Raw genomic sequence first — 27,928 nt, 5'->3', positions numbered from 1 at the left:
GAAATCAGCCCCGGATTTTACATAGAAAAAATGGGGGGTTGGTGTCACTGTCATGTGTAAGTATAGGTCATGTGCTGGCCAATTTCAGCTTATCGTGGCCCATTGGGCCCCGTTTCGCAGCCGGCCCATCGGGAAAATTCTCGAACTTCCCAATGGCCAGTCCGCACCTGCCTGCTTCCCTCTCACTTGAATAGTTCCCCTGCTACTGCTTTAGATTGACATGGTAAACTATAATCAGTGAAGTTCTTTCAGGTTGAGTAGAAACAGACCTGCACCCCAGTGTGCAGCTGCAGGTCTACCATAGCCTGATGGACAGGTGAGGGGAGTGAAAGACAGAGCTAACTCAAACAACCTCACATATCACTGTAAAAAAGCATATGCAGTCATAAATTTGACTCGACTGCCAATGAGGTGCTTCAGCTTCCCTCCTCCAGCTGCACTCAACAGACCACAGGAAGCTGATTGATATCATCTTTCTTTCTTCTCTTTTTCTGCCCTCCCTGTAGTCCCATGTCCTCGCCCAGCAATGCCTCACAGTATTTCTTCTGGCATTTTGAATTCTGCGATCTGCAAAGGAATATTTATTATAAAAATATATGTAATCAGATTAGACTTCGTTAGTCAGCCATTAAAATTAAAGCCTAAAGTGTATGCAGTATTTTATATGTTTGTACTATGATGGTTTTTAAACCCATTACTGTTACAATTTTCAGAAAATAAGAAAACATTTTAAATATCTTAATATAGGATAACTAAGAGAAATATTGCAGGTTAAATACAATTAAATCGCTTTCGACAGCATCTGTGACATGCTGTTGAATAACAAAGAAAATTATTTTGATTCATCCCTCAAACAAAATCTATACAAAATATATGAGAGTCTATGAGGCAAGTGCACAGAAGCCTATTTTTTTTTTACAGGATTTACATGAAGTCTTCGATTTTAAATACAAATAAATGTCTGACACTCTCAGTGCATTGCTTACTTAGTACTTCTCTATGTCAATCATGACTATGCTGAAGGTTCTGTCTGGGAGTCCTTGAGTCCAGGAGGTCAGAAATATACTGATTTAATACCATTGCTTTGTCTCTACATTAAAACAGAAAACCTAGGTCTTTAAAAAAATATATTTGCATAAAAAAAATCCTCAATTCTAAAGACAAAAATTTCTCAAAGTTTATGCAACCGCATACTTTAAGGAGCTTATGGGTCATTTTTACATAATTGAGAGGCGATGCTATAATTATATTCATTACCTTCAATTGCTCTTTTAATTCCATCTTTAGTTGCTACATCATACAAAAATGGCATAACCAGCCAATTAAACAATTATCCTATTAATGGTTAATTAAGTAGTTATAATGGGCCTTTGGGCAATAGAAAAATCATGCAGTGCTGGAATAAAATGTCCCTAATTTGCAGTAATTGTTAATCATAGTCACAAAGTTATCCACTGGAACTTGGATTACAGTATGGGACTTTGGAATGGACAGCATCTCACCAGTCTGCACACAAAATATTCAAATATTCTAAAACCATGTGTAGATTTAGATATAACTAATTTCTTACAGATACAAGATGGCACAGATAAATGTGAAATGTGCAACAGTGACAGCTGGATACATCAAGTTTTATTTAAAGCATCTTGTTTATTGCATTAGATCTTACATTGCATCTTAATCATTGTGAATACAGATACAGAATATATGACAACAAAAATGGACATGTTGCAGATGAGCAAACACTCTAAAAATTACACTGTCTAGATGAAATTGAAAACATTACATATCATTATTTTACTGAGATAAAAACACTGAAATGAACACATTGCATTGTTGAGTCAGCGACATATAGTATGTGTACTATTTGAGTATACTAATATTGTGAAGTTATATACCAGTACTCATTATATTTCATTATCAGTATATTTTTATCACTGGCCCTAAAGCCAATTACAAAAGGAATAAGGCTTCATAAGTTGTGTATGTGTTGGCGGTAAACATGCCTGAGTGCAGGGTGAGCGTCTAGCCCAGGTGACACTGCAAGGAAGACACTGCTTCTCTATGGCACAACTGCATCCCATAGCGTGTAGGGAAGTCAGGAAAGTGCCACCACCTTCCAGCTGCAGCAGGCCTATGGGGAGGAGACAGTTAATCATTGCTAATCCATTGCACAAAAGCAGCTTAATATCTCATGCCAGCGCATCTCCCCTTTTCTCCCCAATATGGAATGGCCAATTCCCACTACTTAGTAGGTCCTTGTGGTGGCGCATTTACTCACATCGATCCAGGTGGCGGAAGATAAGTCTCAGTTGCCTCCGCTTCTGAGACAATCAATCCGCGCATCTTATCACGCTGTGCGTGACACCGCGGAGACTCCCAGCATGTGGAGGCTCATGCTACTCTCCGCGATCCATGCACAACTTACCACGTGCCCCATTGAGAGGGAGAACCACTAATCGTGACCACACTCGTGACTCTACCCTCCCTTGCAAACGGGCCAATTTGATTGCTTAGGAGACCTGGCTGGAGTCAATACCAGTGCTTTTTTTACAACTCAAGAAAACTATGAAAGAGCACAGAGCACTGAAAATAAGAGTTATGGAGTCACACTGCCACCTACCAGGGTCAACCGTCACCACCATGTGTTTGATGCACTCCTCTGGCTTTAGGGCTTTCACAGCATCAGCAAGAGCTTTCTTCTCCATTCTCAGCCTCACCTTCTCTACCGGCTGTTGCTCTCGCATGGCTTTTTTCCTCAGGGCTTCCTGTCTGGCAGCCTCCACTTCTGCTGGGGTTTTGCATTTGGACAGGTAAGTACCATTTTCCCCTGCAGGCTGTGCTTCGTAGTCAGACCTGCACTTCCTTGTTACCGTGATAAAGATATTGTTATGTTCAACTGGCTGGGCCTCAGGGTTGATATAATGTGCAGGTAACATAGCTGGAACATCTAAGAGGCATGAACATCCTTTAGAAACCGCATTAGAAGCCTGGTACTTCTCTACACCAGTGGCTGCTGTAGGCAGACCATGCTGTTTCTGTTTAAGTCATACAGCTAAAGGAATCATGGCCTCCTCACTGTCACTGCTAACCGTAATAACGTCACTTCCAGCAGCTCCAGAGGGATCATTAACATCTGATGAAACTGGATCAGCAACAGGTGCATTTCTGAGTCTGAACTCTCTAAAACCACCAAGTTGGCTTTGGTTTTGACTGAGAAAAATCAAACACAGGCAGCTCTTCTGTATCACTGGAGTCACTGTCACTTATGAGGAATCCAGTTATACTGGTGCAGGTCATGCTGTCATCCAATGATCTAAATGCACTGAAAGGAGAGACCAAATAAAAAATGTCAGCAAAATATCAAAATTACTTCAGTTGTTACTATAAAATCAGAATAGATTAATATGAAATTTCTTTCAAGCAGTGAAAAGATCTTGCAAAACTTTTTATTATTCATTAAATTACTTTACTGGTGTTGGATAACACAGTAACTGTAACTATGGTATTCTTTTGCAGACTCTGGTTACTATGTTATTTTTGTAAGTAATAGTACATTTGTTGTAAATCCTCAACGAATCCTTTTTGTATTTTTTACAGTAAAATGATGAATGTAGGAAGCTCTTAGACAAAACAGGAAGAGTCCCAGCAGCTACAAAAAATTTTAACTCAGACTTACAGGTATGGGAACTACTAAAATATTTTTACAATATCACTTTGTTGAAACAGGACGACTTTATATTCGATGGAAAAAAACAAAAACAAAGCTCATTTCGCCATACCCAATCACACATGATCAGATCGAAAGTCGACTGCACTGTGGAAAATTTAAGTTTCCTGCTCGAGACAACAGAACACAGAAAATAAAAAGTACAACTGCTCATTCTACTACAGCTTCAGCTTCAGATCTATGTATGACAATTTCGTGAAATTTTAATTTCTCTCTCTGCTCACACGAATCAAATTCCGCAGTTCGCGGGTTCTTTTCGTTTTTCTTTTTTTTTTACCTTTTATTATTAAATATATATATTTTTTCATTATTTATAGAACCAATCATAGCACATGTTATACATATATAGATATTGCAGTGTAACAGGGGAATTGAAAATTATGTCATAGGATTTTATACAGGCTTTGGACTTTTTGTTTTTTAACATTCACTGGTGAAAACATAGCAGTCAAATTCAAAAGAAATCACCTTAATCATGGGGGATGAATTCAAATATGTCTATAAAATTTTGCCATTAAAATATTTTTTTAACAATGTATTCTAAGTCTTTGTTACTTTTGTTTTCATAGAACAAAATACCATCCTTCAATGTAAAATAGTAGTCAATATCAGTTCGCGGGTTCTGAAGGATGACGGAAGCTCGTCCGCTGCGTCAGAATCACGTGATTCCAAATGGCGGCGCTGGCGTCCTTGATGCTGAAATCCAGAGCTTGTAAGTTTAATATATTTTTTAATTTTGTTATGATGCAGTGCGCTGGTTTGGAGTCGTGTGTGAATTACTTATTGTAGATGAGCATTTTTTCTTTCAACGCTTTGTAATGACACTCGGTTGTCGGTAGCATACTAACCTTCCACTCACTCACTTGGAAGTAACCTTTTAAGTAAGCATGTGTTCAATGTTGACAATAGACTCGGAAGCATTCAAACGGTTATTTATGAAATTATAGATAAAACACCGAGGTGGCTTATATTTTGTACGTCTTAATGCATTTAGTTAATGGTTAAGCCTATTTTTGTTTTACAGCACTCATCTATATCAAAATGTTGACGTCGTGGAGAAACGTTTCAACACCAAACGTGTTTCATGCAATAATTTCTGTTGTTTATTTATTCATGTCTTTGCAGGCGCTCTATTTTCAATTCAAACACCCACAGTTGTATTGTCGAGATTTGCCTCAAAGAAGTCCGGAGGAAGCAGCAAAAACCTGGGAGGGAAGAGTGCTGGCCGAAGATATGGTTTCAAGAAACAAGATGGTACTGTTTTAAAGACTACTATCTTAGCATATACAAGAAATATATGGAGATCATTTTTTTTTTAACATTAATTTTACTCTAGCTGCACTTTGCATAAATGTGTCTTAACATCATTCATTGTCTTGCATTACAACACATTTTCTGCTTTACCTTCTACCAAGGGAACTTTGTGCATGCTGGCAACATCCTAGCAACACAACGGAAAGGTTTAATGCGCTGGCATCCTGGAGCCCATGTAAGACTCCTATGAATGTCAGATGTGTACCTGTTTTCACAAGATGTGACAACAATGACAACACAAAGGCAGCATATAGAATAATTTTCATTGGATTTACTTTAATTTTGTGAAGTGTTTTTTTTTTATTTCATTTGTTTATCAAAACACTTATTACAACCAGGTCTACAATAGAAAGTTATTGTGGATTATAGATGCATGCATGGAGGCATTTTTAAGAGTATTGATTTAGTATTTCTTATTTTTAGTATAAGTTTTGAAATATGGCTTAATTCAGAACAGTGTGACGTATCTCAGAAATGTATGTAACGTAAACAAGATTTAACTAATATGATAATACCTCTTATTGCCTGTCCTCACAGGTCGGTATTGGAACCAACAAAACACTTTATGCCCTAGAAGACGGTATTGTCAGGTTCACCAAGGAGGTGTACATTCCTCCACCACGAAGTGCTGAAGCCCGGGACGTGATCCCAAAACTTCCCAAGGGTGCAGTTCTCTACAAGTCCTTTATCAATATCACCCCAACAAAACAGGAGACTACATTTAAACTAGTGGACATAGTGTGAGGAAGTCTTTGCCATCTTACCACATTTTGGTCTGGATTCTTTTACTGGTAACCAAACTCTGGAATATTTTTTTGCTGTCTTTTGATATGTGTATAAAAATATAGCAGTGGCCTGCCACACCTACTTCATCAGTGGGATATTGAATTTCTTTCTATTTGTACAGATATGTGTTTAAATGTGCTACTCAAATAAAAGTTTTTACTTAACACCTTGTAAATGTACTGTGTTTAATCACTTGCATTTAAAAAAGAATCTAATTGTTTATTACAATCTAGAAATATATATATATATATATATATATATATATATATATACATACACAGTGGATATAAAAAGTCTACACACCCCTGTTAAAATGGCAGATTCTTGTGATGTAAAAGAATGAGACAAACATAAATCATGTCAGAAATTTTTCCACCTTTTAATGTGACCTATAAAGTGAACAATTCAATTGAAAAACAAACTGAAATCTTTGAGGGGGGGAAAAAATGTAAAACCTTACAATAACCTGGTTGCATAATTGTGCACACCCTCTTATAACTGGGGATGTGGCTGTGTTCAGAATTAACCAATCACATTCAAACTCATGTTAAACAGAAGTCATTATGGCCAAACGGTTCAATTTTGATTTCATTAGACCAGAGGACATTTCTCCAAAAAGTAAGATCTTTGTCCCCATGTGCACTTTCAGACTAGTTTGGATTTTATACTGCTGATTTGGAGCAGTGGCTTCTTCCTTGCTGAGCAGCCTTTCAGGATATAGATACTTGTCTATCTGTTTCCTCCAGCATCTTCACAAGGTCCTTTGCTGTTGTTCTTTGATTTGTACTTTTTGCACCAAATTACATTCATGAGACATCCCTACCTGAGTGGTATGATGGCTGCGTGGTCCCATGATGTTTATACTTGCATACTATTGCTTGTAAAGAGGACCGTGGTACATTCAGGTGTTTGGAAATTTCTCCCAAGGGTGAACCAGACTTGTGGAGGTCCAAAAAATTATGTCAAGCTGAGTCAATGAGTTTGAAGGTTGGCCTTAAAATACATCCACAGGTACACCTCCAATTCAATACACCACCTATCAGAAGCTAATTGTCTAGGCTTGACAACGTTTTCTGGAATTTTTCAAGCTGCTTAAAGGTACAGTTAACTTAGTGTATGTAAACTTCTGACCCACTAGAATTGTGTTACAGTCAATTAAAAGTGAAACAATCTGCCTGTAAACAATGACTGTAAACAATGTCTGTAATGACTCGTGTCACGTACAAAGGAAATGTCCTAAATTACTTGCCAAAACTATGGTTTGCTAATATTAATTCTGTGGAGTGGTTAAAAATGAGTTTTAATGACTTAAACATTTTTTTATATAAACTTCTGACTTCAGCTTTAAATAAACTCAGCAAATAAAGAAACGCCCCTTTTTTAGGACACTGTATTTTAAATATAATTTTGTAAAAATCCAAATAACTTTGCCTTTTCCATGCTTGTTCAATGAACTATAAAAATTGTATGAATGTGCACCTTTGGAACGGTTGTTAAGACACTAACAGCTTACAGATGGTAGGCAACTAAGGTCACAGTTATAATACTTAGGAAACCAATGAGACCTACCAACTGACTGAAAAACCCCAAAAGAAAGATGCCCAGGGTTGCTGCTCATCTGCGTGAACATGCCTTAGGCATGCTACATGGAGGCATGAGGACTGCAGATGTGTCCAGGTCAATAAATTGCAATGTCCGTACTGTGAGACGCCTAAGACAGCACTACAGGGAGACAGGAAGGACAGCTGATCGTCCTCGCAATGGCAGACCACGTGTAACAACACCTGCAGTATCAGTACATCCGAATAGCACACCTGCAGGACAGGTACAGGACAGCAACAACTGCCCGAGTTACACCAGGAACGTACAATCCCTCCATGAGTGCTCAGTTTGTCTACAATATGCTGAGAGAGGCTGGACTGAGGGCTTGTAGGTCTGTTGTAAGGCAAGTCCTTACCAGACATCCCCGGCAACAACATCGCCTATGGGCACAAACCCACCTTCGCTGGACCAGACTCGTCTTCACTGACGAGTTGCGGTTTTGTCTCAGCAGGGGTGATGGTTGGACTCATGTTTATCATTGAAGAAATGAGCGTTACACCAAGGCCTGTACTCTGGAGTGGGATTGATTTGGAGTTGGAGGGTCCATCATGGTCTTGGGCGGCTTATCACAGCATCATCCTACTGAGCTTGTTGCCATTGCAGGCAATCTCAACACTGCGTTGCAGGGAAGACATCCTCCTCCCTCAGATGTACTCACCCTCCAGCATGACAATGCCACCAGCCATACTGCTCGTTCTATGCATTATTTCCTGCAAGACAGGAATGTCAGTGTTCTGCTATGGTCAGCGAAGAGCCCGGATGTCAATCCCATTGGGCACATCTGGGACCTGTTCGATCGGAGGGCTAGGGCCATTCCCCCTGAAATGTCCGGGAACTTGCAAGTGCCTTGGTGGAAGAGTGGGGTAACATCTCACAAGCAAGAACTGGTAAATCTGGTGCAGTCCATGAGGAGGAGATGCACTGCAGTAATTCATGCAGCAGGTGGCCACACCAGATACATTTGATTTTGATCCCCCCCACCCCCACAAACACACTTTGTTCAGGGACAGATTATTCCATTTCTGTTAGTCACATGTCTGTGAAACTTGTCCAATTTATGTCTTAGTTGTTGAATCTTTTTATGTTCATACAAATATTTAACACATGTTAAGTTTGCTGAAAATATAAGCAGTTAAATGTGAGATGACGTTTCTTTTGTTTTTGGTGAATTTGTTTATTATTTATATATATATATATATATTTATAAATAAATTGTTATGGTTAGATTCTAACAGTTAGAACCTCCGTAATGTGACACATTTCCGAGTGGAACAGGATATTAAAAAATTAGAACTTGATTTTATTCAGCAGAAAGAAAGGCTCAGTCCTTCAGCAGATCAATACAAACAAACAAGCACTTGCTGCTTTTTGAGATTAGCTTTTCATGGAGCATTAAACAGTGCAAGGATTGTCCTGTTGGTGCTTTTTGTTCTGCTTTATTGACTCCATATCCTTTTATATTTCCTAAACTTCTTTTGTCTTAACTGTTAAAGATTAGACTGTCTCTCTTTTCCATAAAATAGTCATGGACTGTCTTAGTAGCTGTTCCCTTTGGGCTCAGCGTGCTATTCATGTGTATCAGAAGGATTAGGGGAAACAAAGCCTGAATGTTTTCTTGGGTTGGGGTAAGTCAAGGAGATATAAGAGGTATTTTACCAGTACCGGCCAGGTAGAAAAAAGCTGCCAAATGTGTTGCAGCTGCACCATGTTGCTGAACTCTCTCTATGGAAGAAATGTGAGAGGATTAATTATGGAGTGTGCTGCTGACACTTCAAGTTTAATGATGAAGATGCACAAGATGTTCAAAACATTATCACACTTGATCAATGGATAATTGTTGAATGGCAATAAATAAGGATGGTGAATTTTTTCAAAAGTTAAGTGATTCTGAGCAATGCTTAGTGTAATAATCTACATGATTATTCATAAATTTACTGAATAACCACGAATAACAGATTGTCGCAAATACTTTAGTGAGATACAGTAACATTTTGTACTAACTATAGGAGACCATAATCTCAAATATTTTATATGTTTAATTTTGCACGTTGAACATCACTAAAACTCTAGGGGGGGTTATACTTTGTCATATTTGCACAATATTGCTCCTTTCATTGGCATGCTCATCGGTTAAGAGCAGAAGTAGCCTATTTTGTTTTTGTTGCCCTTTTTGTATTTTTTAAAACTTCCCTTCCCCCACTGTCACCTTTTAATTTGAGCTAATGTGCACTTAGATATGTGTGATGCCTCAATGACAAGACTCATATTTTATTTTAAATAGTTTGTTAAATATTTAATATTTTTATTTAGAAATTTCATACATTTCTTGTCATGTCTCTCATAGATGTATTGAATTCAGGACCAGACTGTTAAAATTCTGTCATTATTTTCTCACCTTCATGTTGTTCCAAACCAGAATTATTGTTTTTTTTTTTTTTCTTTCCATGGAACACACAGGAAGATGTTACTCAGAATGTGACAGTCTCAGTTCCCACTCACTTTTATTGTATGGGAAAGAGCGGCGTAAACATATATTTTAATTATTCCTTTTGTGTTTCTGAAAAAAAAACGGGAAGCAAAAGGAGTCAGATTTAAAAAGAACAGTGGGTTAACTAACCCTTTAAGTTCTTAATTCTTTGTAAGCACCAACCTTGATGTGTTATAGTTTGACCAAGAATCATAATGTCTGATCTCGTAAAAACAACGTTTTGCATGAAGCTTTGGTGAAAGGTCATTAGAATCAATCATCTTATTCTTATTGGCCCTTTGCTGTAAACCATTAGATGCTGTTTCATTGTCTGCTTCTGAAAGCAATGTCCTAGTACTGCCAAGAAACCCTTGTTACGTCCATCTGCTTTGCTTTGAAAAGAATGACTGTCAACCCTCACTCTATCTACTCAGTTGCTTAGCAACGGCTGTTGTACCCCAAGAAGAACTCATGCTTCCTTTTTTTTTGCATTTCCTATCCTTTATTTTTCTGTATATTTGAATTAGAGAGTAGAATAATAGTATGTCCTGGAAGGTCTTTGAGTAAAAAAAAACTGTTTCTCGAAGGCCAATCTATATTTTCAAGTTCTCAAGTGTTTGTATGTTCATAGGATAAAGGATTATACAGTTCTGCAAAGTAAAGTTGCACAACAGATGTTCTATTCCAAGGGCAAACAGTGACACTCACACCTTGCCTAATTCAGAATGCTCTTTTTCATCTTTTCATTATATAAAGTTTCTATAAATTTAAAGTAATAAAGGAGGCGATGACGCATTTAACCAGAATGAGTGCTTTTAACTGCCTATTCATCAGGCGGGACTTTACAGCATGTTAATGAGGGCTCCTCTGTCCATTCGCTTCTAGGGCTGTTGCTGTGAGATAAACCAGAAGTAATGTGAATGTTTAAGGGGAGAGGTGGCAAAACGCACTAAAAGGACAAGAGAAAAGACAAAAGATTAGAGGCCAAAGAGAGGGAGAAAAAATGTATTGACAAATAGGCAGAATGAAAATGTTGAGCAGGGTCCAGTGGATGGTTCACTATCAGAGCTTGAAATAGACCCTCTTGAAGTCTCTCTCATGTGTGATTCATTATTATTCACATTATTATGCTCTATCTGGGGAACAGATAAAATTGCAAATATTGTGCACCTGCCACTAATTTGGATTCTCTGTTTTCACAAGCTGCTTCAGTGGTGAGATGTCTTTCCTACCTTACTCAGTAATAGATATTATTATTTCTAATTGTTTTCAAGCATAGAGCAGTATCGTGACCTCATATGAACACAGTGATTTTGGAACATTTCATGCTTTCCAATAGAATGTTACTGCCCAAAGGGAGCAAACATTTACTGTGATGTTTGCACTGTTACTGGATGCCAATATTTACATCAACATGGCTAGAAGCAAGAGACATCTGTCAGGGAGATGATGGAGGAGACCTTGCTTTGGTAAACAATGTGACTGTTCAGACCTTCATACAAAATTCATTTCAACTGTAAGAGATCACAAGACCTATATGTGGTTATATATGGTTTGATTGCATTAAATCAGAGCTGATTGTCTGTTTTCTCCCGCAGAAACACATGAAGGGAAATGTATCAGTTTGTTGCATTGCAACTGTCTTCTATAATAGGGCAGATCCTGTATTTGCTTTTACTCTCTGTGAAATCCAGAGAAGCCCCTGTTTGTGTCTGGCTGAGGAATGAGGGGTCGGGTTGCAAAGTGAAGCATGTACTTCAATGGCTCTGGCCTCTGAAATGGATAAATGAACAATGTGACAAAGAAAACTTCATCTTGTGAAAGAAAGGTACCGAATCAGATATGCTGATAAAAACTGGTGATACACCCAAAGCCATGTAATCCAAATCATCATGAGTGGAGTTTGGTAAGCCAAGGATTACTATTATAATTGCTCATTCTTTACTGTAGGGTTAAGAATGTGTACAAACTTCTAAGTACTTAACCTTGGCACCATCATGCACATGCATTGGCAAATCATGCATTTCCATGTGATCAGAACCTGTCAAATTTCCTATTTTACTATACTTCATTTGTGGTTTGATTATTATAATTACTTGTGGGTCTTATTGCAAGAAACTTGATATGACTGGATAAAAAAACAGTGATTATCTCTGAAAATTAAATGTATTTTATCACTACAGGGCTAGATTGCTATCAACTTACTTTTAGCAGCTAAGGGGTGACAAAGCGCACTTAGCATGACAAAACCTTTCCCAGAGCTCATAGCTGATAGCGTTGTCATTCATTTTCTTTTTAAAGTGTCTTTGCCATCTCTGGAGAGCTTTATGAACGGTGTGCCACTAATGTCCTAGATACAACGGCTACCCTCTCAACCAGACCCAGGACAAAAAAATGGTTGAGGTAAAGAAAATAATCTCACTGAATTGTTGTTAATCAATGCTGGTCTATTATGTTGGCTGGTTTTAGAGGGTTTGGGACACCAACTATGACCAATTTAAACCAGCTAAGACCATCAAACCAAATGAGAAGGGAACATCATACATAATCTCCCAAATAAGAGCTCACAAAGTAAATGCTCTTGGGATGTATTGTGAATAAGTTAGTGCAATTCACACTTCATGTTAAATGATTGTGAGAGCAATGGTCGATTTCACTGTGTCCACAAATTACATTGTTCCCTGGTCTCTGGTTCAGTCACGAGGGTCGAGTCCTGTCTATGGATCTGGTGACAGCCAAGTGATCAGTTGTCCTTTGCTAGGATGCAAATTTTACGGCCTTACTGTAGCCCGGTACACTTCATCTAGTTCCACCGGGTGAGTGCAGACATTTCACATATGTTGCTTGATAAATGCATGTCCTTCCTACTGACAGCTGCAAATTAAAGGTAAGGTGTGTAATGTTTTCCAAAGATAAAATGCTTTCTCCTTTCCCTTAAATGCAGAGTCAACAAGGAGTAAGTCATTCGTAGGTTGGTTCCCCTCAAAAAGTGGGAACATTGTGGCTTTGTGGAGCTACAAAAAAATTCCTTTGTTTGTTTGAGCATCCTGATATAGCCACATTGTCTCAACCAATCGTGTGAGTTTAGGGCCGGCTGTCTGTTTTTGTTTTTGTCAATGCTGTAAAAACAAGTTGTATTTGTACATATTCGGACACAGTAGTAACAAAATTAATGTTGCCAGACAAAATAAGTTTACAGAAAGTGCAATTCCTTTTTATAGTTATTTTTATTTATTTATGAAATGACAGAAATCTGGTTTACAACAAATCCTTTTTTTAATTGTGTTTGTGGTATTTTCACATTAAATCAATCAACTGTGCAATATATTGTCCTTTACACTCCTAAAAATCATTTTCAATATAAAATAACATCAAATATTTATCTCTCAACTGGAGTTTTGTGAGTTTTTCAGCCCAGCTTTTGAGGTCAGATATATGCTAGTTTTCTTAAAATTTACTTTTAACTGGCTTTATAGCTGTAGCGCAGAAGCTGGAATTTTCACATCCAGAAAAATTGTCAAAAATATTGATGACTCATCTTGCACTCACTCATTTTGATCAGATAAAATGCATAAATAATTTTTCTGCTGGTTATTTAAAACCAAGCAATGAGTCCTTCGATATGTCCCACCCTAACTTCTAATTTAAGTAGGAAATACCTCAATAAAGTAAATAACTGCACTCGTCAAGCTTTTTAATGGGGTCTTTAAGTGCTGCTAATTAGCAAAATATAATTTTCTGTCAAATTATCAATTGTCTATTTTCATTAAAAAGTAGCTGTATATTCTGAAAAAGACTTACACACACAGTGTACCTCTTGCACTCTCCCCCATCAGGCTGTAGTTCTCTGTTGAATGCCCATGTGTAACACCACTGGTGGATGTGCCATCCGGCAGTATTGGTGCCACCTGCTTGAGATCTGTCTGCCTGTCACCAGTCCATGCAACCCTTATCACTCTTTCAACGTGGGACATGCATTCTCCCTGCCTCCCCACTTCCCTGCGACGCTACTGTTCTTCCACTTGATGGCAGACATGTCACTCAAACTGCCCCCGATTGCTTATTACGCACACGTTATTGTAAGTGGCATTGCTTCACTTAGTGGCATGGCTCTTAAAGGGATAGTTCAACCAAAAAGTACAAATTTTGCCATCATTTACTCATTCTCATGATTTTCTAAATGCATATGACTTTCCCCTGTGAAACACAAAAGGAGATGTTAGGCAGAATGACAGCTAGTGTTGCCACCGCCATCTGTACCATATTTCGGTGTCTCACACCCAAAGTGCTTGAAACATTTAGCACACTGAAAGAAATAGTCCTGAAACACAGACATCTTTTGTGTGAGCTGTGTGAGAAATCAGCTTGCTCTACATGGATGCTACACTTGACAGAAGGGCCATCTTGCCCTGCTGAGATGCTTGAGATTGATGGAGAATGTGTGAGGGAAACTCCTCACATATGGTTCTCTCATGTGTACATGGTGCTTTCAAGTCTAGGGGAACATACACTAAACACCATAGCTTCAAACAGCCTGAACTACCAGAGTCTGAGTTTGAGAGTTGTGTCTCATATCCCTGTAACTGGGTTACCACAAGTAGGTAATTCTGTGAGTTTTGTCATTGTGCAAGTACATTTTGCTAATAGTATTTGCATGATATTTTGGGAAATGTTTCTAAAATGTCATAACTGCATTTTAAGGGATTTCTGGATGCTTAATCAGTTTTATCTACAGTTGTTTACAGCTTCAGTAGCCACATGCTCATCTGTGAGTTATACATGGTTTATTGATGACCTGGTCCAGTTTGCACACACAAGAGAGTCTTACAGCTTAACTGTAACAAGCTTATGGTAAAATTAATTATCTACATGTGCAAATGTATACCTATGAAGCCTAAAATGGATAAAATAATCAACTGATTAAAGCCTTCAGATCTTTTTTAGGTTAGTGGTTCTCAACTGTTTTTTCCTTAGGACTCTGATTTTACATTACAAAACAAACTGTGTTTGGCACAAGCCACATTTATACTTAATGCAAGTGAATAATTAATAAAGTCTGGTTTGTATTATTTTTCTTTAACCTTGCATGTCATTTTGATCATGGTTTTCAAGGATGAGGCCATGTCAAGCAACATGTCCATGTTGCTTGACATGGCCATGGTTGTATCGCCATAATTTGACAATATTCTATTAAGTGACAGATGAATTTGCAGAAACATATTATACATTTTGATTGGATGCACAGCCTTTGATTTCAACAGAAAATATAGTAAGCATTTATTTCCTCCCTTATAAAATTTGATAAGCCTATTTATTTTGCTAATTTAACTTTAAATGATCATATGGTTTTTTGCATTTTATTATATGCATTTAGATTGGTGCATCCACCACCCTATCAAAACAGACCTGTGACCCACCAGTTGAGAATCAATACTTCAGGTTTTGTTTCAAATTATTATTGAATTTTTTTCAAAAGTCATCAAATCTTTACTGCTTTATACTAGGTGATGGAAAAGAACCATGTGAGCTCTCAGTTAATTAGTTAATCAGAACGTGCAGTAATTTCCATATATATATTGAGCTTTTGTCGGATCATCTAGACTGTAAGGTGTGTGAGAAGTGCCGGACAATACAGGATGCGTGGGGCGAAATGTCATCTAAGTTTCTGGACAAACAGACAGCTAGAATGTCAAGGATCTGCAAAGCTGTTATTGCTGCACGTGGAGGATTTTTTATGAGAACTCTTTGAAGTAGTTTAAGAAGTTCATAACATCTTTTTCAAATTGTAACAGTAATGTTTTTACGTTATTAATGTCCTGACTATACATTGTGATCAGTTGAATGTCACTTTGTTGAGTACAAGTAACAATTTCTTTCCATAAGAGCAAAATTGTTACATTTTACATTTATATATATATACACTACTGGTTAAACGTTTTTAAACACTCATTCTTTATTATAATATTTTTCTTCACATTGAAGAATGATAGCAAATTCATCAAAACTATGGAATAACATAAATGGAAATATGGAATTATTTTGTGTCTAAACAAAATCCAAAATAAATCAAAACCCACCCTTTGCCTAGAATTTGCAGACATGTACTTTTGACATTTTCTCAACCAGCATTTTGAGGTATCACCCTGGGATGCTTTTTAAACAGTAATAAAGGAGTTTTCATCTATGTTGGGCACCTATTGGCTGCTTTACTTTATTATTTGGTCCAAGTCATCAATTTCAAAAACCTTTTTTTTATTATTATTAAATTTTAGTTTTGTAATTAAATAAATTATTATGGTGGCATAATTATATTGTTGTCTACAAAACTAATTTCAAACATTTCAGCACATGCCTTCAGATCAAAAGATTTTTAAGATCATGTGAAAAATTTCAGTCAAATGTTTCAAATGTTTTGACCGGTAGTGTATAAATATGTAAATGTAGCAAATGTCCTTCAATAGTTTTGAATTGACTTTTTTTTACATTTTTAGGTGACTACACACCGAAAATAACGGATTACAACAAATTCAACCATAATGAAAAGACTTTAACTGTTAAAGGATGCCAATATCAGGATTGCTGGTGTCATCGTCCTCTATTGGCTGTCAGGTCAAACACACCATCGTCTTCAAGGTCTCATGTTGACCCTCTTCATATGGAGTGATTTACTACTGGAACTTTGGAGACAACTCCAATAAAGTGAAGGAATATCACAGTAAAGTCAGCCATGTTTTTAAAAGACCCAGGACATACAATGTCACCATTTGTGCCAACAACACCCTGTCAGTCTTGACTAACTATATAGCTGTGGAAGTAGTTGAAGCTGTCTCTGGTCTCCAGCTGAATTACACTGGCTCCATTGAACTTAATTGCATTTTTGAAATCACTTGCAAAGTGTCTACAGGCACAAGTTTACATGTTATTGAATGGCTATGTTCTTCTTTTGACTCATCACTGGGTTTTTGGAGATGGGATGGGTTGTCTATTGTTAAAGGGGCTACCACAATCACTCATACTTCAATTCAGGGATTTACTCAGTTGGTCTAAAAGCTTAGAGTCCAGTTGGTTCAGCCCATTATCAAACCAACATATGTGTTGAGGCCCAAATAACTGATGTTACATTGCATTCGCCCAAGATTGCTCTAGCGGTGAATGAGGAAATATGCTTTGATGTATCTGTGCTTCCCAAAATAAGTGATCATTATAGGTTTTGGTGGAATAGTAACTTTTCTAGTAAATTCCTGTCATAGGCCTGACTCAAAATGATTTAGTTTTTTCCAGCAGAGGGTTTGTATGAAATTACGGTGATGGCAAGTAACAAAACAAAATCAAATGCTGTATCCAATCTATCCATAAAATACAAAGGTAACCAATATGCTATAACTATTCAGGCCAATTATTTTTGATCTGAGCTTTCTAGTAAGTTAGATGGCCTTTTTCGTTGGGACTTTGGAGTTGATCCCTTAAAAATCCATCCAATCCAGTTCCAAAATCAATCACACATTTTTCCTTTCGTTTTTTGTGACTGTCACTGCATCTAATGCAATAAGTTCCCATTCTGTTTCCAAAGTAGTAGAGGTGCAGGCATCTCTGTCACATTTAATGGTTAATACCAGTCAGCCATTTGCAAAGGCAGGAAAAGAGATTTTTTAAAGCTTGGACTGATGTGAATGGGAATGTTAAGTTTTACTGGACTGTAAAATATGTGTCACTTTCAATCCCAGGGACATCTGAATTTATATATGTGTTCCCTAAAGCAGGGGTGTTTCTGATTAAAGTCACAACTCAAAATCGTGTCTGTCACGTGAAAACCACAATGCTTTTTGAGGTCATAGAGAGAATAGAAGGGGAAGGAATCCCATGTCATGGTCTGCAGTCTGCATGATATTTCATGACCATGAGATTGTGCTATTTACAGCATCAGTGACATATGGTTTTAAATTGACATATGAGTGGCTCGCAGATCATGGTGGGAATAATCAAACTATAAGCAACAGTTAACAATTTCAGCTATTTACAAACAGCCCTGGTGATGTATATGTTTAGTTGGTAGTATCCAATACTCTTGGATTAGTAGATACTAAACTTTCATTGAGGACAGTTGAGTGCATTTCTGGTGTGGGTATTTCAGTACCAATGTTGCCAAAGGAAAGCCAGTAAAGATCTCTGTGAATGTAGCATATTGAACAAACCTTCATATGGTTCCTGCACTCTGAACACAGTCCTGAAATATCAGATGTACCCTTTGTCTTGCATGCCTTCTAAGTTATTGGTGTGGTCGAATGCAGAGTGTCGGTCTCAAATGTGTTTGGATCTGACAATTCAACCAAACTACTAATAATTCAAGAGAGCATCTCTGAAGTTGACTTTCAGATAAATGGAAAAACAAACATTTTTTGTCGCATTAAATAGCCTCCTGTCACTCCATGGATGTGCAAGGACAGAAAATGTCCTACATTGGGAATGGACATTAATTTTTCATAACAGTAAAGTAATTGTTCTTGCTGACAATCAAACAGTTAGCTATTCTTTTGTGGACACATGTCAAATGACATTAGCTGGCAAAATGTTTTGTATACTGTGACCATTGATGATGCCAGCTCGCAGCTGTGTTGTGTGAGAGAATGATTTGGTTACATTCAAACCATCTGTCTCCCAAGGTACTGAAGTTTCCTTTACTTTGAAATTCATGAATGAAATTTTATCCATTGACATTGAGCAAAATTTTACCACCTCTTCTCTTTCAGTTGGAAAGCACTGAGTGAGAGCAATAGCAAAAAATAATGTTAGTATCCAAACAGTGACCATAACCGTGCAAGTGGCGGAAAGAATCAAGGGCTTGCATTTGATTGGAAGTTGCTCTGATGTCTTTGAGGCATCGAAAACCATCACTTTTCAAGCAGTACAAAGCCATAGCTCCCAAGCCGATTATTACTGGACTTTCCTATTAAATGGAGTCTATTTCTCTCAGGAAACCGGGCAAGTTCACTTTACACCTATTACAAATGGATCCCTGTCAGTTAAATTGGAAGCTGATAATGGCTTCTGTTCACTGTTCCTGAGCATTACAGCAACAGTACAAAAACATGTAAAGGAAGTGAAGCTTGTTAGCTCCCACGATGGAGCTTTTATTGACTATCCAATCACTTTTGTAGTCATCACAGATGGGGGAAGTGACCTTAAATTAATTTGGGATTTTGGGGACCCCAGTGGAGAAACCCTGGTTTAGAATCCAATACTCATGACCACAAATAGAATGTTACTGGTTGGTTTGTGGTCCAATTAACAGCTTTCAACAACATAAGTCAGGTCTCAATGCAAATGACAAATGAAGTACAAAAATTGGAGTGTCCAGCCTCATGTCTACCTAGTTGAAGAACAATCTAAAATATTAAAATCTACGCCAAGCTTTTTTGAAGCAAGAATGGACTTCAAAGGCTGTTACACACAAAGCATCATATCTCTGGGAGATTTTCAGAGGCCCTGATTGCTCAGCAATGGACAAGATATCTTAAAATAATTCAGTGGATGTTATGACACCGCTTCTGTCTCTGCAAAACCACACTCTTAAAAGTGTGAAACTACTGTCTGACATTTACCACCAGACTGCAGTGAACTCCCCTAATGCAGCACAAGACTGTAAAGACGCTGTGGTCCACAGTCAACTGGTGTCTCTGATTAAATGTCAAAATGGCCTTATACTGGATGCAACTGAGTCGTGTGATCCAGATTCAGAAGAGGATACTATTGAGCTGTTTCGGGTCCAGTGAGGTTACATTACAGAGGTAATTTAAATTTGCAAGTCACCAACACACAGTACAGTCAATACCTCATTCTCTCAAGTTCACTTCTGTCAACTCTTGATTTCTGGTGGATTATGTGATTCCAGAACACTACAGCATCATCTTCAGCCATTCACACCCCTCATCATCCTATTCCATGAAATGAAAGTATTCCTGTTTTTCCCAGAAGTGCATTGATGCCAGACAGTGTACCACTTTACTCTCACCCTTTACACAAGTGGGCAACAGCTTGTCTCTGTATCACAGCCAGTGAGTGTTAGCTCATTTTACAGTGCTTAGAAATTTCATTGTGAGCATATTTTATCATTGATACTGTTAATTCTCTGAGGTTACAGTAGACGATGCTGCTTTACTGTCTGTGACTGTGAAGTGTGTATCCTGTGATTCCCTGTTGTCATTCTATGTGAGTCATAGTCAGCAAATTGTCATGGCTGGCTATTGTTCTTCATGTGAAGAAGACACTGTACAGGTAATCCTTTCACAACATAGTTTAAAATGACTTTATATAAAACAAGCCCATAATGCCTTGTGCGTTCAACTATGCTTTTTTGCATACAAAATGTGTAGCGATTTTTGTTGTAAATACATTTGAATTGCATTCTATATTCTCATATTGGTTACAAAAAATATGGACACAAAGATATGCTGCTGATTTATGGTAATAAAAAGTAAATATTGATAAAAGTTTAGCTTTAGAACAGTGACAAATAAATGGCATTTATTTAATTGAAAAAATATATCTGCCTTTATATTTTGGGAAGGGGGTTCCTTGCCATTGCACATTTTGGGGTTCCTGGCATTAAAAAGTTTGAAAAACCCTTGCCTATAATCCTATAAGCCACTGATTTTACTCTTCATAACAATACACCTCATCTTACAGTACAGGTGGACAGCAGAGAATCAAAGAGGTGAAGCTCCAGCACTAAATTAAGTCACTACCTCAACAGGAACTCTCTGGAGAGAGATTAGAGTCATTAGAGTAGGGGGGCTAATAGAGCGACATGAATACACCTTTACTCTCAATGTGTCTGAGCCAGCCTCTGGAGTTTGGGGGTCAGCAAGCATCATCTTAGTCCCCAACCATCCTCCTTATGGGGGCATTTGCACTCTGTCACCAGATGACTCTCTTCATTTCCTGGAAACTGTGGTCCTTTATAGCTGCTCAGGTAGTGTAGATTCCTTCCACTGTTATTTCTCAAGTAATGGATCTTTGGTTTGAAATCTTCATTGCAATTTTTTAAAATGGCAAGGTGGATGGATGACAATGGTAACTCAGCTCAGCTGATATTTTCACTGTGAGTGGCACAGTGTGAAGGTTTTGGACAATTATGTCCCATTACCCTTTATAGAGGCTCTCAAAGCATGTTTGGCTCCCTAGTGCCACTGAGTAATGCAATCACAGCGGAAAACACACCTGTTATTTACGTGCTGGTGAAGGTAGAAGACAGCGTGGGGGCTTCAGTCATCACAGTGAGAAAGTTATTCAGCTGATTAGCAATTATTTCGTCTGTGAAAAAGTTTATTCCATATTTCCATAATTTGTGTTCCTTATTACATGCTTGCCACATAACAGCTCCAAAGTAACATTTCATATCTCATGTAGGAACCTGACAGTACTGTTGAATGACCATCGCACAACAAAGTGGTCAAGAAAAAAAGCCAATCATAGTTCTGGGCCTTGCACTAACAAGGCAACCCTCAGGACATCATACAATATTCTATTGTTCTCACCAACCTACTCAACCCGGTAACTGGGATAGCCCTGAAAAAAAAAAAAACAGTTGTCTGGATGTTCATTAAGGACTTTTACTTTGTTAAAGTCTTCAGAATGCCAACAACCTGTCATACTTCCACAACCTGTTCATTCCAATAGACAGCACTTTTCAAAGATTTGTTTAATAATTTGATGCTGCCCAAAAGTAAATGATTTTATGATTATCATTATTTGTATACTCTCTTTTTTACAGTTTAAGATATAATGATCATCACTAGGGTGGTACCCCCAAGGGCAGGGCCTTGGGAAGTAGGAGTGCTGCACCCCCTGGTGTCGAGATGATGGTAGGTCTTTTCTTTTTTCAGTCTTTTTTTTTTTTTACATTTTGGATATGTTTTCCTAAAAACTATATGCTTGAGGAAGACTTGACTCTTAAAAAATAAAAGCCCATGTACATACAAAAATGCACCTCCTGCTACAGCACCCCCAATTTTTGCACCTCTAGTTCAGATTTATAACTTGTTTTGGGTACATACAGTTGAATTCAGAAGTTGGTTGAAGTCAGATTTCATATTAGCAGACTAGTTTTGGCAAGACGTTTAGGACATCTACTTTGTGCATGACACAAGTAATTTTTCCAACAATTGTTTACAGACAGATTGTTTCACTTTTAATTGACTATATCACAATTCCAGTTATTTGTATTTTTATCCAGCCAGAGCCAGCCCAAGCTCTGTTGGCGCCCTAGGCGAGATTTTAGAAGTGCACTCATGCGCTCAATAAATTATACACAATTTTCAAAAGTGTATACTGATGGGACCATTCTGTGATTGCTTGACGTTTTGCTGCTACTTTTCTATCATGTGTTAGTAAAACTCAATAAAGTCTGAATAAAATTATTAATTGTTTATTGTACCATACTTCAATGCAGTGATAATTTGGTATTCAATTTAACACTCTCAGGAGTCTGGTTTAATAGTTAAATAAAATATTCTGAAATAATAGATTGTAAAAGCTAATGTTAATGTTTGCCGCAAAGTGGATAAAGTCAGTTTATTCTGAAAACATTATCAAGCAGTTTGCCAGTCATGATGCACAGTACTGTGCAAAAGTCTTAGGCACACACGATGTTTCACAAAGACATTTGTCTTAAGATGGTTATTTATATCTTCAGTTTCAGTGTGTCAATAGGAAATATAAATGTTAGACTCACAAACATTATTTTTGCAAATAGAAAAGATTAGAATAGAAGAACAGGGAGCCCTACAACAGATGTAATGGCCCCCACAAAGCCCCCCAATTAACATCCTGTCAGTCTGAGATTACATAAAGAGACAGAAGCAAGCGAGACAACCTAAATATATAGAACAACTGTGGTGAATTCTCCAAAAAGCTTGGAACATCCTGTCTGCCAACAACCAAGATAAACTGTGTCCATGTGTACCTAGGAGAATTTGTGCTGTTCTATAAGCAAAGGTGGTCAGACCAAACATTGATTTAGCTTTTTTATATACTTTTATTGGACTTTGTATGACATTAAGTGAGAAATTAAAACTATTTATGTCATTATTTTTAAGACATCCTCACTAAGCAACATTTTCCACAAGTGCCAAACTTTGACTGTGCGGAGTGCTGTACGCTGCTTGTAGGATTTTATCACTACTATTACTCTGATCAATACTCCTTATCGGTTTGTTTTTTTTATCGGTTATTAAATAATTGATAAAAATATCTTATTTTTTTAAAGGAATGTTGTTTCTAAAGTAGCAACAGTAATGTTTACAACAACAATATATAAACTTTATCACTATATAAACTCAAAATCTCAATGGAAACAAATCTAAAATGTCAATAAAAGAATTGTATCCAATTGCTGTGAAGAAACCATGGAAGGCTGTAATCAAGAGTCTGTGTCAATCAAACTATGCACATGTAGTTCAAGTGCAGGTGGACCTGTCACCGTCTTTGCTGCCTACACAGCGCTTCTCAGCATTGGTAACGTTTCCCACATTAACATAGCTACTATTTGTCCCACAATTGGTTTGTTGGGATCTGGTCACCCCTAGTGTGTGTGTGTGTGTGTGTGTGTGTGTAAAGTGCAGCTTCAATATACAGAGTGCAAGATTTCACATTGTTAAGTGCAACGTGTTGAATTTGTAAAACTTGAACAAAGACAGAATGATCAATATTCATATTTGTACATATTTGGACTAAAATCTCTAATGGATTTCATTGGGCATCTACATACTTGTGAATATGTAGTGAAATTTAACTTCATGAAAATGTGTCACTTATAGAACAGGTGACATTGGAGGTGTCTCTACCTCCGTCTCATGTGTCTCACAGTTTCGAGATGGATCTTTTTCTCAGTCATCCAAATGACTCATACTCTTCTTTTCTGTCCCTACCCACTGGCCCTGACTCTTCTATATATGATGGACCGTCTCCTTTTACTGTGATTCAGTATTTCTTAATTAGACCAGTGCGATTTCTTTAATTTGCAATGCAACAGCAGAAACTTTATATTAGAGTCAAGACATCTTATTTGTTTGTTGTTTTCCTCCAAGACCTCTTTACAAAGCAATAAACTTGATTCAGAATTTTGGAACTCTACAGAACAGTACCACAGTTTTTACTCCACATGCAATTACAGTATTTAAATAGATTACATAATGACAGACTGTTATTTTAAACATAAATTTTAAACATAAAGTGGATCACTGGTCATCGTGTGACATCTTTGGTCTGTCTGAGCTGACAGGAACCACTCATTTCCTGAAGAGAAAAAAGCCCTTCTACAACTACATTTGTCTTCTCTGACCGTGACACTTTGAAACCAACCGAGTCTCCAGTTTTATAAAAACAACCATACTTTTTGTTTGGTTGAAGTAATAAGGAAGGATAAGTGTGCATAAGTTTCGATGTTAAAATACTGTCTCCTACCCAAGCTTAATATTCAGAGACAATGGCAAATGGGGGAGTGTTTGCAAAAGCTCTTTGAAAACAGTCATTATTTTTGCAGTGTCATTTGGTGACACTAGTAGTGCAGAAATTACACACTTCAGCATTTTACTGTCACACAATAAAATGATAAAAATCCCATAAAACAAATCATCCAAATCACCCAATTTCCTTAAAATATAGAACCATTTGTTCTGTTTTTAGAGGAAGATCTTAGGACTATATCTGCAGACCTGAATCCTACAAACACTCTGGCAAATACACTCTGACAGTGACCATTTAACACCCAATGAGAGCACACTATCTGACATGTGAGGGTTGCACTGGACACTTCACACTGAACCACTCACAGTTCACCTGGATACGTGATCACACATCTCTATGTGTTTTTCTCTTCCAGTCAGGACAGTTTGTGTAGTGAGTGGTCTGATCTGAGTCTGGATACATCTGCATATGAACTTAGTCTCCACAAATCGCCCTCAACCTTCTCAGTGCTCTGTGAGGCCAGCATATTTCTCCCTAGACTTCCACCCGACTCTATAAGCAACACATGCATTGGTGAGCACAACTCACAGAGCAAGAATTGAGGATTTTCAATTGAGATATTAAGGTCAGAAACATGGCCTCATGTGAGGGGTGCAAGTTCAAATCTAGCTTGGGAAAATTTCCTGATCCCATTTCCCCCCTCACTCTGCCAACAATACCTCAAGAAGATCAATATTTCATATTGTTATCTGTGAATTAATAATTTGATTATCAATTTAAATTTGTATACATTTGTAATCAATTTAACTTTTTTATGAAATAACTAATTTATTCATTTTATAAGATCATGGAAGTGTTCTATTTTGTTTTAGTTTTAAACAATTTTATTTACATTTTTACCTTTCTAATTTAGCTAATTTACATGACAAATATTTACATAAGTAATTTATATTATATATGATATTATATACATCTGTATTATACACAATTATATAAAATTTAATTCAGAATTTGGCATTTCTATCACAGCCTCATGGACCCTCTGCCGTTCTTTCACAGGCAGACATTTAGGAAACATGGATCTATAGAAATAATAAATAATTTTAATCATAATAACAAAAAATATCTTTGTAATGTCACACATAAATCACAAGAAATCTTGAATATCCAAGATAAACATTAGGATATTCGTTTCCATATAATGTCAGTCCATGATAATTTATGAATATCATAGACTGAGATCTTATTATAAAAATCATATATAATTGTAGTCTAGCTTCTAAGTATGGACTGTTCTTCAGGTGTGGTTCGTGGTGTGCCTGGTTTGAGTCTTCCTTCCTGGGTTCTGTGTGTGGTTTACCTGCTGGTGGCTGCTCTTATGGGAACATGTCTGGCTCTTGTGGGACTTTTTGGGAGCAGGTTGTCCAGCTCTGTGTTTCTCATGTAGCTGGTGTCAACCCTGACTGCCTTCCTCTGCTTAACTGTTGGAACCTTTTGCAGTGAGCTATCAGTCCAATTTAACCCTGTTCTTTGGAAAAATCAAATATGGTAGAGAGGTAGAAAAATTGGTCCCACTTTATATAAGTTGTCTTTAACTACCATGCACTTAAGAATTTGTTGCGATGCACTTATTATATATGTTGTTGCATTGTACTTAATTACATTTATTTACATTTTTAGTTACATTGTTAGCCTTAACCTAACCCAAATTAAACCCTTGCCCTAAAACCTAACTTTAAAACCTAACCCTAAACCTATTCCTAAACCTACCCGTACCTTAACCTCAGTAGCAGCAAATGTGAATCTTATGAGAATTTTGCAGAAAAACATGATGGTACATTAAAGACGTTGCATGTAAGTATTTTAAAGTATAAAATAAAGGGAGTCCTGTGTAGCTCAGCGAGTATTGACGCTGTCTACCACCCCTGGAGTCACGAGTTCGAATCCAGGTTGTGCTGAGTGACTCCAGCCAGGTCTCCGAAGCCTTGGCCCGGTTGCTAGGGAGGGTAGAGTCACATGGGGTAACCTCCTCATGGTCATGATTAGTGGTTCTCGATCTCAATGGGGTGCATGGTGAGTTGTGCATGGATGGAGAGTAGGATGAGCCTCCACATGCTAGGAGTCTCCATGGTGTCATGCACAACGAGCCACTTGATAAGATGCGCGGATTGACTGTCTCAGAAGTGGAGACAACTGAGACTTGTCCTCCACCACCCGGATTGAGGTGAGTAACCATGCCACCATGAGGGCCTAATAAGTAGTGGGAATTGGGCATTACAAATTGGGAGAAAAGGGGGTATAAAAAATAAATAATTAAATAAGAAAAAAATTCAACATAATATACAGTCTGACCAAAATATTTTATTAGGGCTGTCAATTTAACATTAATTTGGTAAATGATTGTAATTATATGTAAAAACACACACGCACACACACACACACACACATTTAAACATACAGTATGCAATGATCTGATTAATTAATCAGCGGATCATGTAGTTAAAATTATAAATAGATTTTCAGCCCTAGTTTTTATCAGAACAGTACAGATCTTACCTTATTCTTTACATAAGGTGCTCTTAATTTTTTTCTTTTTTTTTCTTTTCTGCAGATATGTGTACAGGCACTATATTTGGTTGCTGTGGTGAGACCAGTGGACCCAGAGATGGAGGAGCGTTTGTCTCAGAAGACTGAAGTGTGAAGGACAGGAGAGGATGAGGAAGATAAGGTGCATCCTCCCTGTGGATACGGCCTGCTGCAGGCTAAAGAGGAAGCCCGGAAACTGAGAACACTAAGAGCATTAATGAGGGTGAGCTCAGAGCCACACACAATCCATTCAGCACTCATTTAATCCTCAGAGACCTATAACAACAGGATTATTTTCCATTCTGACCCTAAAGTCTATTAATATTTATTTTTGTGGTCTGTTCTTATGTTTTATCTTTATTATCGGAGCTGTTTAGTCTACATGTTCTTCCTGTGGGTGGTTCTGATTGTGAACTACCAGGAAACCGTGCAGGAGGCCAACGGTAGACTGCTTCACTCGGCCATTAAACACACACTGATCTCAGCTTCGACAGAGCAGCCCAGTCTCACAGCATTATCAGGGTAAATCCATCCTGCCTCTGTACAATCACATCCCCGTTAATCCACATACAGTGATGTCCAAAATCTGAGACCTCATTGGAATTCTGGGAATCAATGTCTGTTTTAAACCTGAAAATAAACAAAAAGGTTTTAGACGTTTGAATCTGAATTAAAAAAAAAGAAACATTAGTAATTAATATATATTTAAGAATCTGCACTAATGAAATGTGAGCATATTCGTGACATTGACTAACCATGTTAATTCCTTTGTACGAATGGTCAGATGGCCTTGCTTCCAATGAAGCACACAAGATTCTCTTTGGAGCATTCTCAAATCACATTGGGATAACATGGATCTTTAGGATTTGTTGAGTCCATGCCATGCTGACATTAAAGTAAAAAGAAGACATACCAAATACTAGAATATTTTGAATTTTTCAGTTAAACTTTTTATCGTTATGGTAGTCATATAAGCATTT

At 37.5% G+C, this 27,928-nt stretch overlaps 1 protein-coding gene and 2 pseudogenes across 1 annotated transcript; 2 read left to right on the top strand and 1 right to left on the bottom strand.

The window, feature by feature from the left end:
• Positions 1-182: 182 nt before the first annotated feature.
• On the bottom strand, positions 183-3,300 carry LOC127633177 (crossover junction endonuclease EME1-like; annotated as a pseudogene).
• Positions 3,301-4,381: 1,081 nt separating this feature from the next.
• On the top strand, positions 4,382-5,990 carry LOC127633837 (39S ribosomal protein L27, mitochondrial-like). The gene is made up of 4 exons (XM_052113178.1): positions 4,382-4,442; positions 4,856-4,984; positions 5,146-5,219; positions 5,582-5,990. The coding sequence occupies exons 1-4, from the start codon at positions 4,403-4,405 to the stop codon at positions 5,786-5,788; spliced, it is 450 nt and encodes a 149-aa protein (XP_051969138.1). The 5' UTR covers positions 4,382-4,402; the 3' UTR covers positions 5,789-5,990.
• Positions 5,991-12,139: 6,149 nt separating this feature from the next.
• On the top strand, positions 12,140-27,063 carry LOC127633176 (uncharacterized; annotated as a pseudogene).
• Positions 27,064-27,928: the final 865 nt, after the last annotated feature.

Source organism: Xyrauchen texanus, chromosome 40 (assembly GCF_025860055.1).
Source record: "Xyrauchen texanus isolate HMW12.3.18 chromosome 40, RBS_HiC_50CHRs, whole genome shotgun sequence".
Taxonomy (NCBI): domain Eukaryota; kingdom Metazoa; phylum Chordata; class Actinopteri; order Cypriniformes; family Catostomidae; genus Xyrauchen; species Xyrauchen texanus.
This window is presented reverse-complemented; position numbering and strand designations above follow the sequence as displayed.

Coding starts and splice junctions, on each gene's coding strand:
- LOC127633837 (XM_052113178.1), top strand. CDS start 4,403: ATGGCGGCGCTGGCGTCCTTGATGCTGAAATCCAGAGCTT. Junction 4,985..5,145: donor TGGTTTCAAGAAACAAGATG/GTACTGTTTTAA, acceptor CCTTCTACCAAG/GGAACTTTGTGCATGCTGGC. Junction 5,220..5,581: donor GCTGGCATCCTGGAGCCCAT/GTAAGACTCCTA, acceptor CTGTCCTCACAG/GTCGGTATTGGAACCAACAA.